This window comes from Pongo pygmaeus, chromosome 1 (genome assembly GCF_028885625.2).
Source record: "Pongo pygmaeus isolate AG05252 chromosome 1, NHGRI_mPonPyg2-v2.0_pri, whole genome shotgun sequence".
NCBI classification, from domain to species: domain Eukaryota; kingdom Metazoa; phylum Chordata; class Mammalia; order Primates; family Hominidae; genus Pongo; species Pongo pygmaeus.
This window is the reverse complement of record NC_072373.2, coordinates 126,810,071-126,831,625: the sequence shown is the minus strand read 5'-3', so window position 1 is coordinate 126,831,625 and position 21,555 is coordinate 126,810,071. Positions and strand designations below refer to the sequence as shown.

The window sequence follows — 21,555 nt, the reverse complement described above, 5'->3', positions numbered from 1 at the left end:
ATATGTCTCCAACAAAAGGATCTTTTTTCAAAAAATTATCCCCCATACCCACTTCCTAATATTTTGGCTCTCTTTCCTGCTCAGGTCCCTTCATTTGTACATTGGATATTTTCTCATGTAAATTTGTGTAACAGAAAATATTATTCAGTTTGGATAGAGAGCATGGAAAGTTAACAAAAAAAAAAGATAGGTGAAATTCAGATTGAAGAAATTTAGTTCTGTGTAAAGTTATTTTAAACTCTGTATTATATAAAAGCCAAAATCTTTCTATGTACTCTATGTGAATATGTGAATACTGCTATAAAAAAGATTGACTGCATGGACAAAAAAAGAGTGAAAGAGTTGTGGTCAGAGAAGTAAAAGTGAGCATACAGTGAAAACAGGCTGCATTGGTCCTGTGGAATGTTTAGAGACTGGATTTTATTCTAAATGAGATTTAAAAACTGTTGGAAGGTTAGGGGGAGAAGGATGACTTGAATCAACTTTTTTTTTTTTTTAGAGCAGTTTTAGGTTTACAGAAAAATTGAGAGGAAGGTGCAGATAGTTTCCATTCATTTTATGTTTTCAGACCACTGGGGCTGCTGTGTTGAGAAGAAACTCTAGGCACACTGGAGTGGAATCAGGTGGCAGTGAGGAAGTAACTGCAATTTTCCAGATATGAAATGTTGCTTTCTTAGACTGAGATAGAAAGTATGGGTCAGATTCTACATATATTCTGAAAGTGGAGCAGATAGGAGTTGCTGATAGGTAGAAAAGGAGATAAGAGAGAAAATGAGTAAAGCTAAGTTCAAGGCTGTGAGAAGAACAGGTTTCAGGAGAGGAGTTCCGCAATTCAGTTTTGGGTATACTAAATGTGAGATGAATTAATAAATACTGTTAGAAATCATTGAGTAGGCAGTCAAGTATGCAAGTCTGAAGTTCAGGGTAAAGCAGGATAGCTGATATACTTTGGGTAATAACAAGAACAGTCACATAAGGTTTAGAAATGCTAAGTTATGTTTTTGTCTTATAGCAGATTTTATTTTAACATTTTTTCATACTCCCTTATAAAGTGGAAGTTTAGTTATATATTTTGCAAGACTACATGACCATAGATCCATATAAAGTGTGACTTAAATATACTAATTACTGTTGAGAACACCAGGTGACTTGACAGTGGGGTTGGCTATTCCAGAAAAAACAGCATGGCCCCAGTTCACTGACTGTCAGAGGATCCAATGGTAGGAATCAACTGGGACAACCCAGTTACGTGTTGATATCGAAATATGCACTGACCCTGCTAACTTGGCAGTTTCCTTGTACTTTTTAATTAGTGACATGTTTCCATGCTATGCAGAAAAATCTATCCTTATGATCTTGTGTTATGTGTCCCCCGCCTTCTTCCCCAGCACCATCTCACGTTTTACCCCCACTGTTGCTTCTCCAGACATACTGACATTTTTCAAGTCCTTTCTTCAAGTCCCTTATGGTGTCATCCTCCCTTCATAAAGGCCTTCACATCACTTCCTGGAATGCTCTTTCCTCTTCACTTTAGTTAATTATTCAATGCTCAATTGGTACTTTCTCAGGGAAGCTTTCTTTGACTTTACTAAACTTCTGTTCTGTATTCTCCAGGAACCATACACTTTTCCTTCAAAGCATCTAGCATAGCTGTAGTTTTATATTTACTTGTGCCACTATTTGATTAATTATTGTCTCCTCAAGTATACCATAATCACTATGAGGCAAGATTGTAATTATCTTTGCCCACCAACTACCTTTAGCATATAATGAGCTTTTAACCTGTACTTGTTGAACATCGCAATGAAATGAATGAATTAGTTTAGAATTTAGGGAGAGCATTTAATAGGGATTTAACAGATATTTGTTGAATAAGTAAATGAATGATTGCATGTATTAATTAGCTTTTCACTCCATGAGAATAGAGATCGTCATATTGTCTGTGTAGCCACAGCACTTAACACAGTGATTAACATAAAAGATAGTCATTTAACTTTTACTGTTATTGAACAGCCTCAATCCTGAACTTTTTTATATCATAAAAGCTTGACCTGAAAGTGGAAAGCAAAAATAGCATCACAACTCTGAGTATGGTGAAGAAAAGAACAAAAACTGGTTGAGAGTATGACATTTTAAAAGTACAGCATTTCTGATTTACAAATAGCCAAGGCTGTTAAAAAAAAGGTGTATTATAAAACGAAAATTATACTTCCAATATAACCATTTGACTTTAATGCTGAGAAGAGCAATATTTATTGGCATTTAGTTTATTACATGCTCTGGAGACAAGGATTAAAAGAAAGCGTTTTCTATATTGTAATTAGTTGATCTCCTCAACTCAGTTATTGCAGAGCCACTACTGCTTAACAATAGCATATTTATCAAATAATTTGCACATTATGATGAATAACCTTTCACTTGACTTCCAGTGCCTAGTTATACAAGCCAGACACATTTCTAATTATTTATATATTTGTTTCCTGTTACAGAAGGTTTGTAAACCCCTGCTTCTGCATCAACATTATCTGTGAAACTTTATAAAGCATCTATGCTTTGATGTCATACAAAATCTATTTCATCAAAATCCCCAGTGTTAGGATTGGAAATAATTGTGATACTAAGCCACAGACCCCAGTCCTCTTGACTTTATTGAAAATATCTTGCTTATGAGTTCATTCATTCAACAAATATTTACCGGCTATCTATTTTCCTCTAGATATGGTGACAGATGCCAGAATGTTTTGCATCGGTGAAAAAAGATGTATTTCCTGCTTTCATTATACCATCAAAAATATTTTGAGATAAGTATTTGAGTTTTGGATAAGTATAGTGTGCTTTATAATGTTATGCCAGGCTAACTACCCCAATCTTCAACACTTGAAGAAAGTTATTTCTAGAGGAGACAATATCTAAACCTCAAGCAAAGAGGATTTTTACTTTCAGAAATAACAAAGTTGGAAAGTGCTTAGGGTAGAGGTCATAAGTTGGCTTAGAACCAAAACAGAGACTGATAGTCTCAGGAAATCACAATAATATCAGCAGAAATTCGTTCAAGATACTTCCATAGACATTGAGAGTAGGTGATACACATAGCTATATATCACATCTCAGGTGGTTAGGTTATGGACAATCAAGTCATTAGCAATGCCAACAACGCCCTCACTTCATTCAGCAAAGTTTTATCAAATGCCTGCTATGTGGTGGATTCTGTTCTAGATGCTTTCTGTTCTAGGTGGATTCTGTTCTAGATGAAATAAAGCAGATAAATATACATATACCAGTGATTTTAGTGTAACTAAAATATACCATGGATAGCAATATAGTATAAAAACTATGTAACTATATTCCAAAATAATTTTACAACTATTGCCTATTAATCTTATTAAGCATTTTGAAGCTCTATATATTTCTTGTTTGGAGATGGTACTTCATAATATAATAATTCCAATATACGTAAAACATATAATTTACTTTCTAACTTGAAGAATGAGTTTATTGAAATAAACAAAAAGCACTTTATTTATACACACATGCACATATACCCACACACATCCATATATATATATAATATATATGGATAAACTGCTATTTCTAATAGCTAATAAGCAAAGTCAGACAACTAATCCCCAATAGCATACCAATCTGAGATGAAAGGTTCAATAATGCATATATGAGAGGACTATTTCCAATGATCGATTTTGCAGATTGATATTATTCTCAGATTAAACTTTCTTGTTCACTAGTAGAAAAGTAAAATGATGATTTATGCTACTGTCAATACCACTACATATCTTAAGGTATTAACAAAACAAAGTTTTGGAGGTAATATAGTCAGTCTGTAGCTACAAACATTCAGTGGCATCTTTGCAGAGAATGCAAAACTGTTTTCCACATGAAAAAGCTAGAGGTAAATTGCAATTTATTTACTTTTAGCAAATGAATTTAAAAAGGAGGAGCCACTACTCATGTCACTACTAACAGCATAATCTGAGGAGGTCCTCAAACTTTCAGTTCACACCATTCCAAGCTAACTCAATTTTAATCTTGTTCCAGTCTTCTGGGTGAAAAAAGAATATAACTAACCTAAATAGTTACTATATCAATGCTGTGTATTTTGTCACCATGGTAGACACCGGGGACACAAATAAAACTAGATCACAGTCACTACCCACCCAGGAACTCCTAGAAGAAGACTGACATAAATGAGTAATTTTTAAAATAATGATGTTACATTCTCTCAGTTGATTACACTCCAAAAAAGCTTTTGGATAATCAAGTCTGACATTTTTTATGCTGAAGACAGTAAACAAAACTTCCATACACCAATCCCCAAAAGTAGAATAAGACCTGATGATCTTTGCAATGGATGCTGATTAGGACAAGCAATGATCTATAAGAGCTCTTTTACTTAATGAAACCAAGCCAACCACAACTGGAACTTTGAATACTAACAGACACATCTGTCAGCTTCTCCTTAAGTTAATCAAAGGAACAAAAGTAATATTTGATGGCTCCCAGAAACTCCCCTTTCAATCCTCCACTACCACTGAGGCTTAGGTTTCTCCATAAAATGGTAAGAGTAATATGGTCTCCACCACTGAACTTAAGTGCAGGCTGAAGAGTTATTTGGATTCTAACATCACCTTTTACCAGAACCTCTTTTTATTTCTCCTTGAAGGCAGTCAAGTTATTCACCCAATGACCTGATATTTTCTGTGGTTTAGCTGCATGATGTGTACATTAATATTAGGCCCCAGGGCACCATAATCATAAGATAGGCCTAGGAGGCTGTGTAGAAGCATTAGAACACCCAGCAAAGTAAACATGGACAAGTGGCCAAAAGCAAGGGCCTTGGAGGAAGCTTGGCAGCATTCAAATTCTGGGTTTACTACTTACTAGCTGTGTGACTTTAGGCAAAATCTTTCACTTCTCTGTTTTTCAGTTATCTCATCGGTAAAATCAGAATTTTGATATCAGCTTACTTCCAGGAAAACTGTCACAATTAAATAAGATTCTCTATGAAAGTGCATATGACAGAACCTTGTACATACTGAGCATGTATTTGGTATTAGGGCTCACCTGGAGATATAAGGGAAAGTTTTCTGGAGCTATGATATTTTACTTCAATTTCGAAGTATAAAGTAGGAGAAGGTGTTTGCTGATGGAAGAGAATGAGATAGACGTTCCAGGGAGAGTGTTCAAAGATAGGGGAGAATACAGGCAAGAGGTTTAACATCACTAAAGTGCAAGGTAAATGGAAGTGGGCTTGGGGAGGTGGGAGATGGCTGGTCATGAGCCTGGACATAAAGATATGCCACATCCTGAAGGGTACTCTAAGTCATTTAGACAACAAACATATCCTAAAAGCCAGTGAAATACTCTGAAGTTTCATTTGCATGCAAAAGGAAGAGTAACAGTCAGCAGTATGTTGAGCTCCACAGACTCTAAAGACAGAAGTAAAGGAAAGACAGACACCACTTTAATATTTATGTTTTTTCTTTCTGTGCAGAGCTATCTAAGAGCACCAAGTATGAAAATACACTAGAGTTCTTATTAGCCAGCCACTGCTCTTTCTGGCAGTCATCCTTTCAGGAGTCTATGTGAAAATCTGAGTGAGGAAGGAAAGCCAACTACCTCACACAGTCTAAGGTTCACTCCTTTAAGCCCGGATGTCAGTTTACCAGTCAAGCAGAGGAAGGAAGCTTCCCCTGATACTCTGTGGGCTCAAGTTCTATGAATAGGGACCTTCATTTGCCTGTACAGTACAGAGCCATTCAAGAGCAATTAAATTTGGTTAAAATAAGAAAGAAATGCTTTTCAAGAAAAAAAAAAAAGAAGGTTTGAGGGGATTGCAAAAGTTAATTGTGCTAAAGCACTTTTACACAGGTTTGTTTTAGTTCTCAATTGTCAAGTCGTATTTAAGCTGGTCTCTTACTCTGAAATATGATAACCTTTCCTTTCTCTAAGTTCTTTCTCCTAAATTAATAGCACTGTCTCTAATTCCATGCGCAGCAAGCAAAGAGTTTATTTTACCAGATAACAGTAGGTCTGGTGATCAGCCAATGTCTAAAGAACCACTAGCCAAGTCAGTAGTAGGCCAAAGACTGCAACTGATAAATAGATATTACTCACTAAATCACTTTAAATTTGTCTTTCATCTTTGCTACGAGCTAGTATTATTCATGTTGAGTTCTGACACAAGTGAACATATAAAAGAATACACTTACCTATATCAATAAAACCATATTAGGGTTTTGAAGGAAGGAGAAAGAAATACATTAGATGCATTCTAAAACAGAAAGTATTTTAAAATGGAAAAAAAATACCTTTAGGTTTTGAATTAAATTGCAAGAGAATTTAGAAGGAATATGTCCTCATGTAGAAAGCGCATTAGTGTATACTGAAAGCTACACTGAAAACTGCATTTAAAGTTGACTCTTCAGTGAAAGAACTTAGGGAACATTGCAACTTTTTATAACATCAGCGTATATCTCTCTTCTTTGCTAAGGAACAAAACTTGAATGGTCAAAAAAGAAAAAGTTTGGTTTCCTCTCACCACTCCCAACTCAGGTCACATTTTCCCAGTATTACATGAGGGAAGTGAAGGAGTAAAAGCAGAAATGCTGACCAAAGCTCAATCCCCACTTGCAGTTGCCTTGAATTCCTAATGATTACGCCAACCACGCTTGATTACTTCTCCAAAGGTAAGGAGAAAATTAAAATGTATTTAATAAAATTCTGGCTTTTAAATACCTAAACATAATCATTAAAAATTATATACAATGATGGAGATATCTCAGCATTTTTTAAACTCCATATTTACATAAATTGGTATAGTTAATTGTGAGTATAAAAACTCATGATAAATGCTTTCACAGTATAATCTTCAGGACCCTATGGTCATGTATTGCTTTTCCCTAAAAACAGAAAGACTGTTAATTTGGTGGGAATACTAGTTGAAGATTGGACTTCCAGAAATAAATTTTGAGATAGAAAATCGAAATTTTCCTCCCTTACATCCCTGCAATTTCACATGTGGTAATTAAATTTGTAATAGTTGTTGACAACACAACAGATATCATGGTAGCCTACTAAGAGTGAGTACTTCCTATAAATTAACTGCCCATTTATGCCTAAGCTAACAGATACTTATGTAATTTCAGATACTTTGACAATCCAAAATAAAAACTTTAATTAGAACTTGCACTACTACATTCTCTCCTATTTTTTTTAAAGTTTGCCACTTGTTAAAAAAAAAAAATCTGTTAAACAACACACAAGTGTGTCATAATGATTATCTGACATTAATAAAATCCATACTATATGTATACATAAAATATATGTCATCCAATCAATTGAAATTAACCTGAAAATATCAGAAATTTGCCATTTTTTATTTGGAATAAATATATAATTTTCTAAGCTTCTTAGAAATTCAAAGTTGGATCTAGTCTTCTATTAACAACTTTAGAGAGCATACAAAACTATGTTCTTAATCCAGCAATGAATAGAGTATTACGCCTTCTACTCTGATGTAATCTTATAAAATCACGTAATTAGGAATACAAATGATCAAAAATTACCTTTCTTCAAAAGTAGTAAATAGAGTATTTTAAAAATTCATTCTGTAACTATTTTCTATTTAAATTTCTTTATATAAGACATTTTCACTATATCTACCTTCTCACTAATCTAAACTCTAGCAAATATATGGTCTAGTAATTTCAGACTTCTGGAAATAAATACAGCGATAGTATATCGAATTCTTTCTCTTTTACTTCCTTGCAATTTCACATATGGTAATTAAATTTGTAATAGTTGTTGATCGCACAACAGACATCATGGTAGTCCATTGAGAGTGAGTACTTCCCATAAATTAAATGTCAATTTTTTCCAGAGCTAAAAGGTACTTACATTAGTTTCAGGTGTTTTGACAATCCAGAATAAAACTTTAATTAGAACTTGCACTACTAAGTTCTCTCTTCTCATTTCATCGTCTCAGACTTCTATTATTTAAAATTCTTTCGATCACTGTTACAGATCTTCACTCTACTCAGAAAAACCTTGAATATTACAAGAATATGTTTTATGAGGAAGAGTATTCAGCTGACAACTTTTTGTTCTTAGTTTCCTCATTTATTGAGAAGGTAAGATTGATTAGCAATTTCTATAATTTCTAGTGCTAGCATTCTCTTTTAAAAATCTTATCTAAACACCTTTTTTTAACCTTTTAAAAATTCAGCTTGTATTACACAGAGACTCTCAACCAAACTTGATTTAAATCCTTGTTATCATGAAATAGGCAGCATCTCACTAAATTAATCAGAGTGAAGAGAATTTATCCTAGGAAAAAGCAAATTTTTAGAAAAGAAAGGTGACTATTTATACATTTTTCTTAGCTAGAAAGCCAACGCATAAATTTTAAAAGAGATGTTTGCTTTGCTGTATTTTAGGGATAACTTAACTTGAACAACCATGTGGTTCTATTTTAGTCACAAATTGAAGAAAATAAAAAACCTAAAAAATACTAATTAAATTTTAACCAATTATGTTATGCAAATACATTTCTCACTTTGCTACTGCATAACTTCGTTTAAAACTATACAAATACCTTTTAGAGAATAACTTCTATAAAGTATCCCCTCAGTTAAGGATTAATTATGAAGCAAATTGTCACTTTAAGATATTAAGAAACTTAATTTCAAAACTAATGGACAATTAGGTAAAAGAATCTGTGCCACCTAAACTGAGGCTATGTGTGTAAAGCATGCAGAAAGGTGTTTCTCTTTAGTCTATATTCTTTCTCTATCATAGTCCTGATCAATTTTGAATTTAAAAAACAAGTGGAAAGACATAATATTAACAAGTTTAGCAAACACTGCATTTCTTATCAGAAACATATCTGAGTTTCTGATTTCTGATTAAGGAACCAAATGGACAAATTTGATCTCTTTGCATGGTTGGACTAGCACATACTCTGGAGGCCAGGACCATTTCACCTGCTGATCCCGGGCACTCAAAACAACACTTCTTCAGGGCTCACTGTCGATTCCTGACAAGCTTCCAAAGTTCCAAGTTTGATCAGCCTTTTACAAAATACAGTATTGGCTTAACTGCCAAAGGTTAAATGTAATTTTAATTAGTAAAAAGTGATTCAATTAGAGTTTTTTTTTCAGTGCTTGATTTTAGCTAAGTCTAACTCTTACTTAAAACCCTTACATAAACTCATCTATCTTAAGATAATCATAGTGTGGTCACTATGAATTCCAGGTAAACCCCACCTCCTGTGAATAGTAAGTAATGGACTAACTGCCAAAGAATATCAATAAATCACTGAGATACATCTTTTACTTTAACAATAAACATATATATGAAACATAAAATTGAAGTTAATGTAAATATTTATAAAAATCACACTTAACCTTGTTATTCTAAATCACAGCAAGGATTGATTTTTAATGAGTATAATAAATATTTCCAAGTTATAGTTTGATTTTTCAAAGTAAAATAATATGACTAGGTATGAAGTCATAAATTTTCTTTAATCCATTCACTTCCAAGAAACTTCTTTATATTATTTTCTTTGGAGTCTAACTTTGTTTTGAACCCAGATGTTTTAAGGTTTTAATGTTTTAATTTTATATAAAAGTAGTATCTGTTTTAAATTATCTTTGTGCTTAACATCCAAATCTTATCATTGTACCTCAATGAAATCAATGTCATAGTATGATGCTGGGATATAATATCTTTATTTAGAAATTGGTATAAAATCTTACTTCTTACTTCAACCACAAATCTAAAGGCTATTATCAGAAGTGGACACTGGGTTTATTTTTCCCTTGTGTGGTGATTCAGGCTTTGTAGCCAACGTTTTCTTCTTAAGCATTAATATACTATTATTCCCTTTTTGAAGTTTAATTAGGGGATAAGAATGCCTACAAAAGTGGGTTTATGTTCATATGTGGCCTCCCAGGAACAATGAGCACCAAACAGCTTGATAAAACACACACCAAAATCTTAAAATATAAATATCTAAACTATCACTTAACTTTCAGGGCATTTCATCAAGAGGAAACCCAACAAAATCTAATCCTTATACTTTGCTATTTCTACCATTACTTGGCTTCATAAAAATAGGGAAAGTTGTTTTCCCACCATTTATTTGATGTGGTACTGGGATGCTGTTTACAAGTGTTTCAGGTATGTTGCTAGACTGAAAATAGAAAGTTTATGCATTAAAAGTACAGAAATTTGATTTTAAAAAATATCCATAGATCGCTACAGAAAGGCTCAATGTGGAAAAGAAAAATAAATAGCTTCCGTAAAATAATCCCTGATTCCATGCAAAAGTGTCTCTCGGAGCTTGTATTTCATCCATCACCGAAGAAATTCTCAGTTCCTATAATTTTCAATAAATAGCTGCCATTACAATATTCTCATTTACATGCGTGTGTGATATGCTGAAAAAGAAATGGCATATCCATTTTTCCTTAATCAAGGGTCCTTTTCCAGTACCACTATAGTTAAGAGGGACTTAACAGAGGTCTCATGTCCCACAGCAGACGCAGGAATTCTGAATAATAAACAAAACCAGCAGAGGGCAGAACTGCTGACAGAATTGACCAATCCAACCGGTGACCAGGTACCAAAAGTAAAATACAAACTTTTTGATGCATTTCACTTTCAAAGACACTCTTATCTATCCTTGAAAATGTGGAAATGAATGAATCAACATAATTAATCAACATAATAACTCCTTTCAAAATTCAAATGTAGTCCTAATGGGATTTTCACTGTATTTACCAGGTAAAGTCACCCGGGGGAATAATCTAGCGCTGCCTGCTACTCGGGAAGCTGAAAGCCACTAAGCGTGTGAAAGGGATAACCTGGTCGCAGAGATCGGCCTCCGGGAGGGCTGACTCCCATTAGGGAGAGCTCAGATCTTGGCATCTAGACCCAGGGCCACACTCAAGTTTCTGCTAAAGCCTACGTATTTGGGCTTGACCATTTTTATCTCCCTTGACCCAACCTCGTCAGTCACCCTCCTTCCTATCCCCCAGCTTCTTTCTGCACTCCTCACAAAGCTTGCTTTCTACTCTAAGCTGTCTGGGCTCCCTGAGCTCCAAAGGCTTTCGCCTGCCAGTCGATTCTAAGGCACCTAACGGACCGCTCCAGCCAGATGCCTTTTCGGGAAAGGGCGGGGGAAAGAGGGAGGGAGAAGGCGGAGGGGAGGAGTGAAGTCGCTCTCCCTCCGTGGGTACTGACAGGGTTGCAGACTTCCGAGCAGGTCTGGCCATTGAATATTTGGTGTTGCCACGTAGGAACTTTTCCTTACCTCTCTCCTCCCACCCCACCCACACCCCCTCCCCTTCCCTCCCAATCCCTAGTCCTCCGCCCCCACCCCATTTGCTTGGCGACTTTCATCATTCTCCAAGAGAATTGCACGTCCAACCTGCAAGAAGAAGCGGAGGGATGGGGTGGGGGGAGTCACTGAAATTCAGGGGAAAGTTTTCTCCCTATCTTGAACCTATTCCTAATAATCTGCCAATTTTTGTCCACTTAAAATAGATTGACCCTCCCCGCCCCCCAAACACACAGAGTGTTCCTAATCTTCTAGATTCACCCCCCTGGTTTCTCTTATATCCCCAAAACTAAAACACCCTGCTTCTCACTTGGTTGCAGACAAAGAACTTTATCAAGGTTCATTTTATACCCTTTGTATTTTCTCCTCAGCTCACCCTTAAAAAGATATTCCCATTAGTTAGAATCTGAAGAAACCAGATGTGTTCCAAGGGCAGTCTAAAGACTGTGCCTCAAACAAAAGCTTTGTATAACTGCCCTTGTGTTCAAGGTAATATTTTTCCTCTTTTCAAAGAGGCTGGAAAGTGGTGAAGGGCATTTTCAGCAGGCTCTCCTCCTGACAGATCTTTTTTTCCTGCTACCTACCTCCTCTCCCTTTATTGTCCCGCCTACATTCATCTCTTTCTCCAGTTTCCAATTCCAACCTGGTAGCAGCTACAATCTGGATTGTATTTAAGGGAATTGCTTTTTTTTTTTTTTCCTGGAAGAGCGTGGAGGAAGGGTAAAGGGCGGGGGAGGGGCGCAGAAGCAGTAGGACCGACGGCAATCTCCCACCTCCCCAAATCCATTTTTTCTTACCTCCTCTGACCTCTCTAGCTTGGAAGAGGAAGGTCAATGCGAGGGTTGTTACGGTGAAATCCCAGAGCCACCGTTTCGTTTTCCACCTAGAGGACCACGGCTCCATCTCCGAGCCCCGCACTCACAACTGTGAACTCAACCCACGAAATTGCGACTGCAGACCAACTTCGTCCTTTCCAAGGTATCGCCGGGGATGTTTGCTACACAGCCATTGGGGAGGGAGAGGGGGAAAAAGTCAAAGGGCTTTTTCTTCTAAATTTGATGGTTTGCGTTCTTCGTGTCTCTAGTCCCTTCCTCTCCCTCTGAGTTGGCCCCACCGGCCGGGACCCTCCGGCCGGGACCCTCCGATCCTTCCTCTGCCGGGCCCTGCCTTCAGAATGAAGGCAGATGAGGGGCTTCCACCAACAAGCTGAGAGTACTGTGTGCCCCTAAAGGCTTCATGCCGTCAGTGGGCTGGACGAGTGGCTCCGGGCAGCCCCCTCCTCCGCCCACTCCCCTCCCTGCTCCCAGCTCCCCCACCCAGGGCGAAACTGACAAGCCGGCTGAGGGTCAGACCCAATCACACGCCTCTGGGGCGGCCCCAAGCCCGCCCCCGCCTCCCTCAGCCCAAGAATGAGGACTCCGAGCAGGCCCAGCCCACCAACCACTCCCCATCTCCCCACTCCTCTCCTCCCTCCTTGCCTACCAAATCCCCGAGAAAAAATGGGAGGGAGTTACGGGGGACGCGTGCTTGGCTCCAGCACTTTGGGAATGAAAGGAATTGCAGGAGAGCCCCGGAGCACACGGAGTTTTCAAGGAGCTTCTGTATTCAATAAAAACAGCTACTTGTCTACTTGCACCCGTCTGTTAGCCTCTCGCTGGTCGGCGGGAGAGGGGAGGAGTCCAGCGCCTGATCGGCCACACCGCTGGAGTCCTAGGCTGGCAACGGTAACCTTATCCTTGTGCAAAAATCTGCTTCGTATGGCAGACGTGGAACCAGTGGACTCACTGCGCTGCCTACTCTGAAAAGTGTTTTTATTTTTATTTTTTTAACCCAATAATTAGAAGAAAGGAATGAAGATGGAACGGAGGGACCCTAAAAGTCAAAACCTAGAGCATGTAGGGAAGTCCTCTTTGGAGATCTGAAACTGACAGGTTTATCTCTTAAACGTTTAAATTCAGCACTAGGTTCATTCAGTGGCTTTCCTCTTAAAAGAGTTGAACTGTACTCTGAGGGAGAAGGAGGAAAAAATTTATGGGAGCTGATATTAAGAGAGTGAGTAATTTTATTTTCCAGCTGATTCTGATCTGATCCTGGATGAGGGGTTACTGAGGAGTGTGTAGAAAAGGCGAGGAAAGCAACTAGCAGAAATCTCCAAGAGGCTCGGCCCACAGCTCCTCATTAAGGGCCTGGCTCTGGCCCTCAGCCTCAGGAGCCAAAAACGTGGTCACTCCACAGTGAGAGTAATGAAGAGGGCAGGTTTCTAAATTCCGTCTCTACTTAACCCATCCTCAAAGTAATCCTCTTACACCTGGAATATAGATTCCCAAGTCACTTTTTCCACGTTAAAATAATTCCATTCTATTGACTCCTTTTTGTTCGTTAATAATTCCTAAGATGTTTCTCTCAAAGATTTTCTGGAACAGTGCCCATCAGGGTGCCAGCATACATTAGCTACTCAATAGAGATGGGTTGGATGAATGAACACATTTTTCTGTTGACAAAGACTAGAAGCATTGGCCAGGGCCTACTTTGAGTATTTAAGTCATTTAAATGCTTAAAGGCCCTCAACTAAGTTTACTAGGTACGTATGTTCAATTCTACAGCTGCCACTAATCTTTAGGAACTCAGTTTTCTATTAGTCATCAAAATATGCCTCATGATCTATCAGATTATATCAAATCTCTTCATGCAGTTTAAAATTGGAAGAAAGGTGATCAAAGACTAGATTGAGCCCTTATAGGCGTATAACAGCATGAACAGAGACATATAAAATGAAGAAAGCAACTAGAAAATACCTTCAATATAAGTATCACTCTCTGTGACAAAGAACTACTCCCTTATCAAGAAGTTATCTCTTAGATCACAGGTAAAAAAAATACTTGATATTTGTAATGCTGTTGGCAGAATGTTTGGGATGCCTCATATCAGCTGCAGAGAAATATCATCAACTAGTTCTTCAGATTACAACCTTAAGCTGTTGGTTAAAATAATTTAATAAAATAATTTAATATCATATTGCATTTGAACCTGAAATGCACAATTACAAATTAAGACCCTTACAGTAAAAATATATGTATTTACCATCTTCATTATCCCTCATCGTCTCACAGATGGAAAATTTGTGTATATTGGCTGTTTCCAAACTTGCGTACAAACTGATTTTTCTGTCGAATCTTCGGATATTTTAAAAATTACTTTTTACATCTTCTCTTAAATGTAAAATAGTGAAATGAATGCAAGTTTAGAAATACATATTTGTGAAGCTGCCAGAATTCTAAATCAATTCAATAGCCAGAGAGAGTTACGGTGCTTGTAGCAACATGTACAAATTGTGTTCCAAATTGTCTCTTAATAGCTCTCAAATTTATTGAGAGTTCTGGGGCCTGACACTGTTCTAGAAGGTGAGAAATGATGCAGTCAATCTAGCAGTCCCTACTTTCTGGTCACATCTCAGTCCTTCTCATTGCTGTGAAAGGGTCCTTTCAGGCAAAGCATCTTGGGTGAATAGAGTCATTACCACCTTATGCTCTCTGTACTTTGTGGTCTGAATTCCTCTGGCCACTGCCCAGCTAGGCATAATCTGGGTCTGAATGAATGCCTCTAGAAGGAAACATCGCAAATTCATGGTGAGGAATAATTATATCTAAGCCCTGTAGCCTGTTGCTAGATGCCAGATCTAGAGCCTCCCTAGGAACCAGCCCATGGATTTACAGGAGATTAACTCAGTGAAAGAAAGGATAATACTAAACAACAATGGGAGCAGGGGAAAGCCAGAAGAGAGGCACCTTAGCTAACTTCAACTTCACACAGGGGAACTGCCAATGGCATCATTTCCTGGGTCATCTTTCAACCAGTCCTTGCTAATTGTTTATATGTAGATTCAAAATATAATAAAACAGGCAGTTTTCCTGACATAAGTCTTTAGTTTGAAGCACAATCAGTGATATTTTCTTATTTTGTCACATTTACAAATAATGACGTTTAAAGTCATTTTTTCAGCTTTGTAGAATTAGTTGTTATTGGCAAGATTTTCAAAAACAGGATTTGAAAAGTAGAGAAAAAATAGTCACTTTTTCTGTAGCAGCATTTTAAATTAACCATTCGTCCATATTGGCTTGTCAGAGAAACTGAGATAATAATTTGACAATGGATTGGGAGGTCAAATTAAGGAAACTTAAAGTTCTAAACAATCTTCAGAGCCCACAGAACTTTATGAAACATTGTAAAAAGCTCATAAACCATCCTTCACATCTTCACAAATCTCTAGGAATCAGGGGAGCTGGACTCAGAACCAGTGTTTGAAACATTAAGACCTCTACAACCAAAGGGAGACTGAAGACACCTTGACAATAGCTGGATGCCCCTAATACAAATAGTATTAAAATATTGACAGAACTCTATAACAATCCTTAAATTACTACAGCTAGAATTAGGGGAAAGAAGAAGTATATTAGGTAACATGATTTTATAAACAGTGCATCATCTTTTAAGTCACTTGGCATGTATTCCCCTTTTCTCATACTGATGTTTCATCCCCCTATTTTTGATATAGATAGATAGATAGATAGATAGATGATAGATAGATATAAATTAGATATTTTCTCTAAACATTTTACTTTAATTAACATTACATCATCAAATGTGATTTGTTGAATGAGAAATTATGGGGTGAGGGCTCTTGCACACACCAGAAATACTTAAAATGTTTAAAACAAAATTGCTTTTGCATGTAATCCCTCTCTTACTGTGCCTAAAGGTTTGTCTTTCTTGCCCTTTTCTGAACTTTAGGTCAATTATTTTGAGAAGGAAATGACTAAGCAGTTTAACGTTCATTTTATAGTTTTTCTAGTACATGAGTGGCTAGAAATTAGTCTCTGTTTAAAAGTAAAGTTAGTCTCTCTGACCTCACAGATGGGCCATTGTATTGTAGAGTGGTGGTGGAAGAGGGACAGAGAAATTTATTTCCATAGTCTAGCCTAGCTCACAAAAACCTTACAGTAAGCGTTGGGTAATTTTTGGCAACATTACTCTGAAATAACTTATAGAACATTAGAGGAATCCAAATTTAGCCCAATTTCCACTATACAACAAAATTTTCAGATGAAGATTTTTACCTTCTGTTGGAGTGTTGAAAGAGACATCTCAGAGATGACAGATGTATCCTGTTTAAAAGGACCTAAAATAAAATTGGATCTAAATGAACACCAAACAAACAAGGAATATGGCCTTGTATGTTCATGTTATTTCTGTTAAAAATATATTTTAGTTAGCTATATTCACAGGAAGCTATCAGAGTTCCTTTTCATAATAGTCCAATCAAAGATAGAAGGGAGAAACAGAGAATGGAATAATTCAAGGTAAAAACTTAGATATATTTTGGACTTTTGTCAACATACCTTTACTCTCTGTATCTCTTTTTTTCTCAAATGAATGCGTTTGGCATTTACTAAGCTCTTAGGGCATCCTGGGAATGTGTGTCAGCAAAAAATGTAACATGGCTTTTTACCAAGTTGTATAGGGCAGCAGGAACACCTCTATTATTAGAGGTAGGATTTTACATGTTTTAGTAAACCATTTTCTAAATGGTTAACTAAAGGAAGTACCATACCACTACTAATGTATAAAACCTAGATATTTTACTTTCCATAGTGTTCCAACTGTCACTTGAGTAGTATTGACTTGATTCACATTGGTTATTCCTAACAAAATAAGTTTGCTGAAGGTAGAGATGTTAGCATCTTTAAAGGGATAATTTAAGAATTTATTCATAACAATTTCATAATTTTTTAAATTTAATTTTCATAGTTAAATGAGAATGTACAACTAATTTTCCTTTGACATTACTTTATAAATAACAAAAGGCAACAAGATACCAAATACATCATTACATTATTTCTAAAATAAGTAGGATCCTCTTTCTCACCTCCATCATTTCTTCACAGATTGATCCACCCCGATACCATTAGACAGCATTCTTGACTTGAACTGAATGTTATTTCTAGACATCGTATGTAATTGTTTTATGCTTCCACCATTCGTACCTAATCATTTAAGTCTGAAACCAAATGCATGTGCATCAAAAACCTGAAGACTCACACCAGATAGGTTTCTGAAACATATGCAGTATTTCTGTTATTTTTATATGACAGTCTTATACATTCCACAACAAATGCCAAATACAAGATTTAAGGCTGGCAAATCTGGTTAAATATCGAAATAGATCTGATTTTTAAAACATCTGTATTAAATAACTTCAACTTAATTTGTTTTGCAGATTTTCAGTGTTTAATAACCCTCCCAATATTATACTTTTTGCCAGTAGTGGTATGGTGAAATTATTGCACATTCAAATGCTGGACAAACAATAGATACTATTTCAAAAGCTTTTACAGTCTAATTTACAAAGACTGGAAAATTACATATGAATATAAATGGTTGGGTTCCAAAAAAAAAATTTAGTATGAGAGTATTTTGTTAAAAACAAAATGCATTTTCCAGCATAGGAAAATTCTTTTTATTTAAAATACGTAATGGTTTTTTGTTAGTCTTCATAACATCTTCATGAGATAGGAATGTGGCAATTTTAATGATTTCATTTTAATGTTGAGGTCTGAGACACTTAAAGTTCAAACTAGGAATACCCATACAGATTTTATATGTGAAAACATTTATATTTTTACATATCTGCTCTCATTATTAATTCTGCTCTTATAAATTATGCATTTTAGAATTTGATTTATATTTTTATAAGTTAAATATTAAAATGAATGAAATCTCTTTAAATCTCTTAAATAAAGCTTAAAATATAAAAGATAATGCCATTGATTGTACTTAAAGCTTTAAAAATGTCGAGTTATATCTGTGGATGAATTTTTATGAATAAAAAAGATAAATAATAATGAGCAATTTTTATCCTGATGCCAATCCTCAGGTTTCTCTTTCTCTTTGGATTTTAAAATCATTTTATAGCTTTATATGCATTTCCAAAGATAAAATACTGCTGGAATTAACCCGAAGTCATGTTTTATTTTCCAAGAAGAAAAAGAAAAAAAAAGAAATTCAATGTGTTAAAGAGGTGACATAAAATCATAATTATATCAATATTTTGTAAATACATGAACATCTTGAAAGTCATAAGTACTAAGCGAGGACTTCTACTGCAAAGCATAAACTCTCTAAATTGGAAAATATATCAAGTATTACATAACTGTTTTTGTATACCATAAATTCTTTGAGAGCAGAAATCCTCATTCTATACTGTATTTTCAATGTCTTGGTTTCCCCTTCTTATTGTGCTCCATATGAATTTGGTAACATTTATCTTAGTTGCTCACTTTAATTTTCATTTAGATTTAAAACACAAAAGTGCCAGTTAAAATGATTTTGTCCATCATTTTAAAGCATTAGATCTTCAGATATGAATTACTATGTACCTAAGACCCAAGCTTGGATTGAAACTCCAGGATGTTACTGGTAATACCATGGGGCTTCTACCAATTTAGAAGGAAGACTAAACATCTCTACCACCTGTGAAACTATCAAGACAAAGTTTGACATATTTCATGGGGTAGAGTTCATTGCAATATTTTACTAAGTCACAGTTGAAAACTTCAGGATCAATTCTGTTGATAGGATGTATTAAATTTAGGTCTCCTCCTCATCTCCACCATCTCATGAAAATAAGGATCCTGCATAGTTTGTGTGTAAACTTACATGAGCTCTGATATTGACAAACAAAAAGCACTTCTTCCCATGTTCTCCATTGTCTTCCTTTGTTATTTCTACACAATAATTCTGCAACAGGATATCTGAATACATTTTGATAAGTGGATAACAATAGAAAAAATATCAAGAAATTCATATTAGAATTTCAAATTTTGGAGTTACAAATAATAACTCAAAAGTGTATATTTTATATGTAAACATTTATATTGTAGTAACAGTAAAAAGTTATACTAAAAAGTCATATATATGCATGGATAGTAATTTCATAAATATTTGAATAGGACATTGTCCTAAATTCTAGAACCTTATATTCTAGCACAGGAAGAAAACATATTAATAAATCAATTAATTACCTAAGAAATGTATTAATAAGTGAATTAATTACATAGGAAAAAATCACTTTCTGTAAGAAATTGCTTGCAAATTGTTATTTCTTACAGAAGACGACTTTTAAAATAAAATGTACATTCTTCAGTACTGTCTTCAACAGATCTTTGAGATTATAACTTAAATAAAATTTAATTGGCCAGGCATGGTGGCTCACCCCTGTAATCCCAGCACTTTGGGAGGCCAAGGCGGGCAGATCACGAGATCAGGAGATCAAGATCATCCCGGCTAACACGGTGAAACACCGTCTCTACTAAAAAATACAAAAAATTAGCCAGGTGTGGTGGTGGGTGCTTGTAGTCCCAGCTACTTGGGAGGCTGAGGCGGGAGAATGGCATGAACCCGGGAGGTGGAGCTTGCAGTGAGCCGAGATCGCGCCACTACACTTCAGCCTGGGCGACAGAGTGAGACTCCATCTCAAAAGAAAAAAAAATTAATCATGTGATGATAGAAAATATTTTAAACACACACACAGAAACACTTAACTAGATAACATAAATAAATACTTTACTGAAATGTAAACATTATCCAAAAATTTGATGATATATATTATAGTGTTGGGAACAAATGTATAGTACTTTTTTTATTGTTTTTAAATAACATTTTAGTCTCTAACCACAGAACAGAAATGACACTTGTTATTTTTTAAAACCTGGTTCAGTCTTTACTCCAACCTACTTTTTAGCAATATTTCTGAGGAATATTCAGTATAAGTGCCTTTGCTACTTTCTATTCTTATCATTTATAGATATTTTTATTCTATTTTTATTCCAAACCTATTGCCAAGACTTTTTCCTGAGTATTGTTACCAGATATTATTGTTCAAAATCTTAGAGGTTAAAACAGGGTTAAAAATATGAATGTTTTTTCAAGAAAACTAATCAACATGGGAGAAAATTGCACCTCTCAAGGGAAAATGCTAGGACATTGGTAGAAGAAAGAGATGAGCAGAGGGTGTATGGAAACAGGAAAGAAAACATTCTTAGCAGTCTTTATATGTGAGAAATATTGAAGGAAGGGAGTGCTGCTCTATGATTCGTTTTCTTAAGTATATCTATTTTCTTGCTTCAAGGAGAACCATTTAGTTGCTTAGTAGTTTGGCCACTACAGAACTTGGGGTCTTCCTGCTGGAGACAGGTAACCTTGACTAAAACTATCTGGAGATATACCATAAAATACAAAAGCTCAGTTGGGGATTGGGGGTCTATAAACAGCCAATGGATAACTATCACCCATCACAAAGGAATTACAGGTGAGAAATTCCCAGCATCTCACTGTGTGTGTGTGTGTGTGTGTGTGTGTAACTAATAAAATTCTGTGTCATTTATCTAAGAAACATGACACTCAGCACATATGCTCTGGGTTTCTAACATTTAAAAAAATTCTCATAATTCTGTGGATTTTTTAGGCTCAGCTAAGTTGTCCTGCTGTTCACTGTGTGTCAGCCAGGATCATCCAAGCACTCCAGCAATTGCACTGAACTTGGGGGAGATTGGCTAGTCCTGATACATAAAAGACAGGTACATTCACATGTCTAGTGCCTCAGCCGAGGTGGCTGGAAATGCTGGAAATGCTGAACTCTGACTGAACCTATCTCTCTAGTAGGCTAGTTTGGCTTGCTAAATGTTAGTTCAGGGCTGCAAGAGAGTATAATCAGAAGCAGAAGCAGGAGATCTCTTTAATGCTAAGCTCAGAAGCAGTATAACCTCACTTCTGCAGCATTTCATAGGTCAAAACCAATAATGTTGAAAACCCAGATTTAGTAGGAGGAAAAGAGTAATATACAATTACAGGCATGGCAAGAATTATCAGCAGCCTTTTTGGGATATAATTTAACACAGCCTATGCAAAGTACACTTACCTCCTCATAATTCCCCCAAACTTCATTCAATTATGTCATCAGCCTCAAAGTACAGTGTCTCTTGATTGAATAAGATCCAGATGTAGATGAGATGTGGAGGTACATCTCCTCTTAGTCTAGAAATCTGTGAACTAAAATGACAAGTTATCTGTCAGCCACAATAGACAATCTCATTCAAAAAGGGAGGAACTGGAAGGCACAGAAATCACAGTCCATATAA

General features: G+C 35.9%; 1 protein-coding gene across 2 annotated transcripts in view; it reads right to left on the bottom strand.

The window, feature by feature from the left end:
• The window catches only part of COL11A1 (collagen type XI alpha 1 chain), a 243,202-nt gene extending 230,451 nt beyond the window's left edge, over positions 1–12,751 (bottom strand). The window contains exon 1 of one of the 2 annotated variants that reach the window (XM_054450666.2): positions 12,160–12,751. In XM_054450666.2, coding sequence (XP_054306641.1) covers positions 12,160–12,265 — 106 coding nt within the window. In that variant the 5' untranslated portion in view covers positions 12,266–12,751. The remainder of the gene's footprint in view (positions 1–12,159) is intronic. The other variant, XM_054450675.2, reaches the window with a different exon arrangement.
• Positions 12,752–21,555: the final 8,804 nt, after the last annotated feature.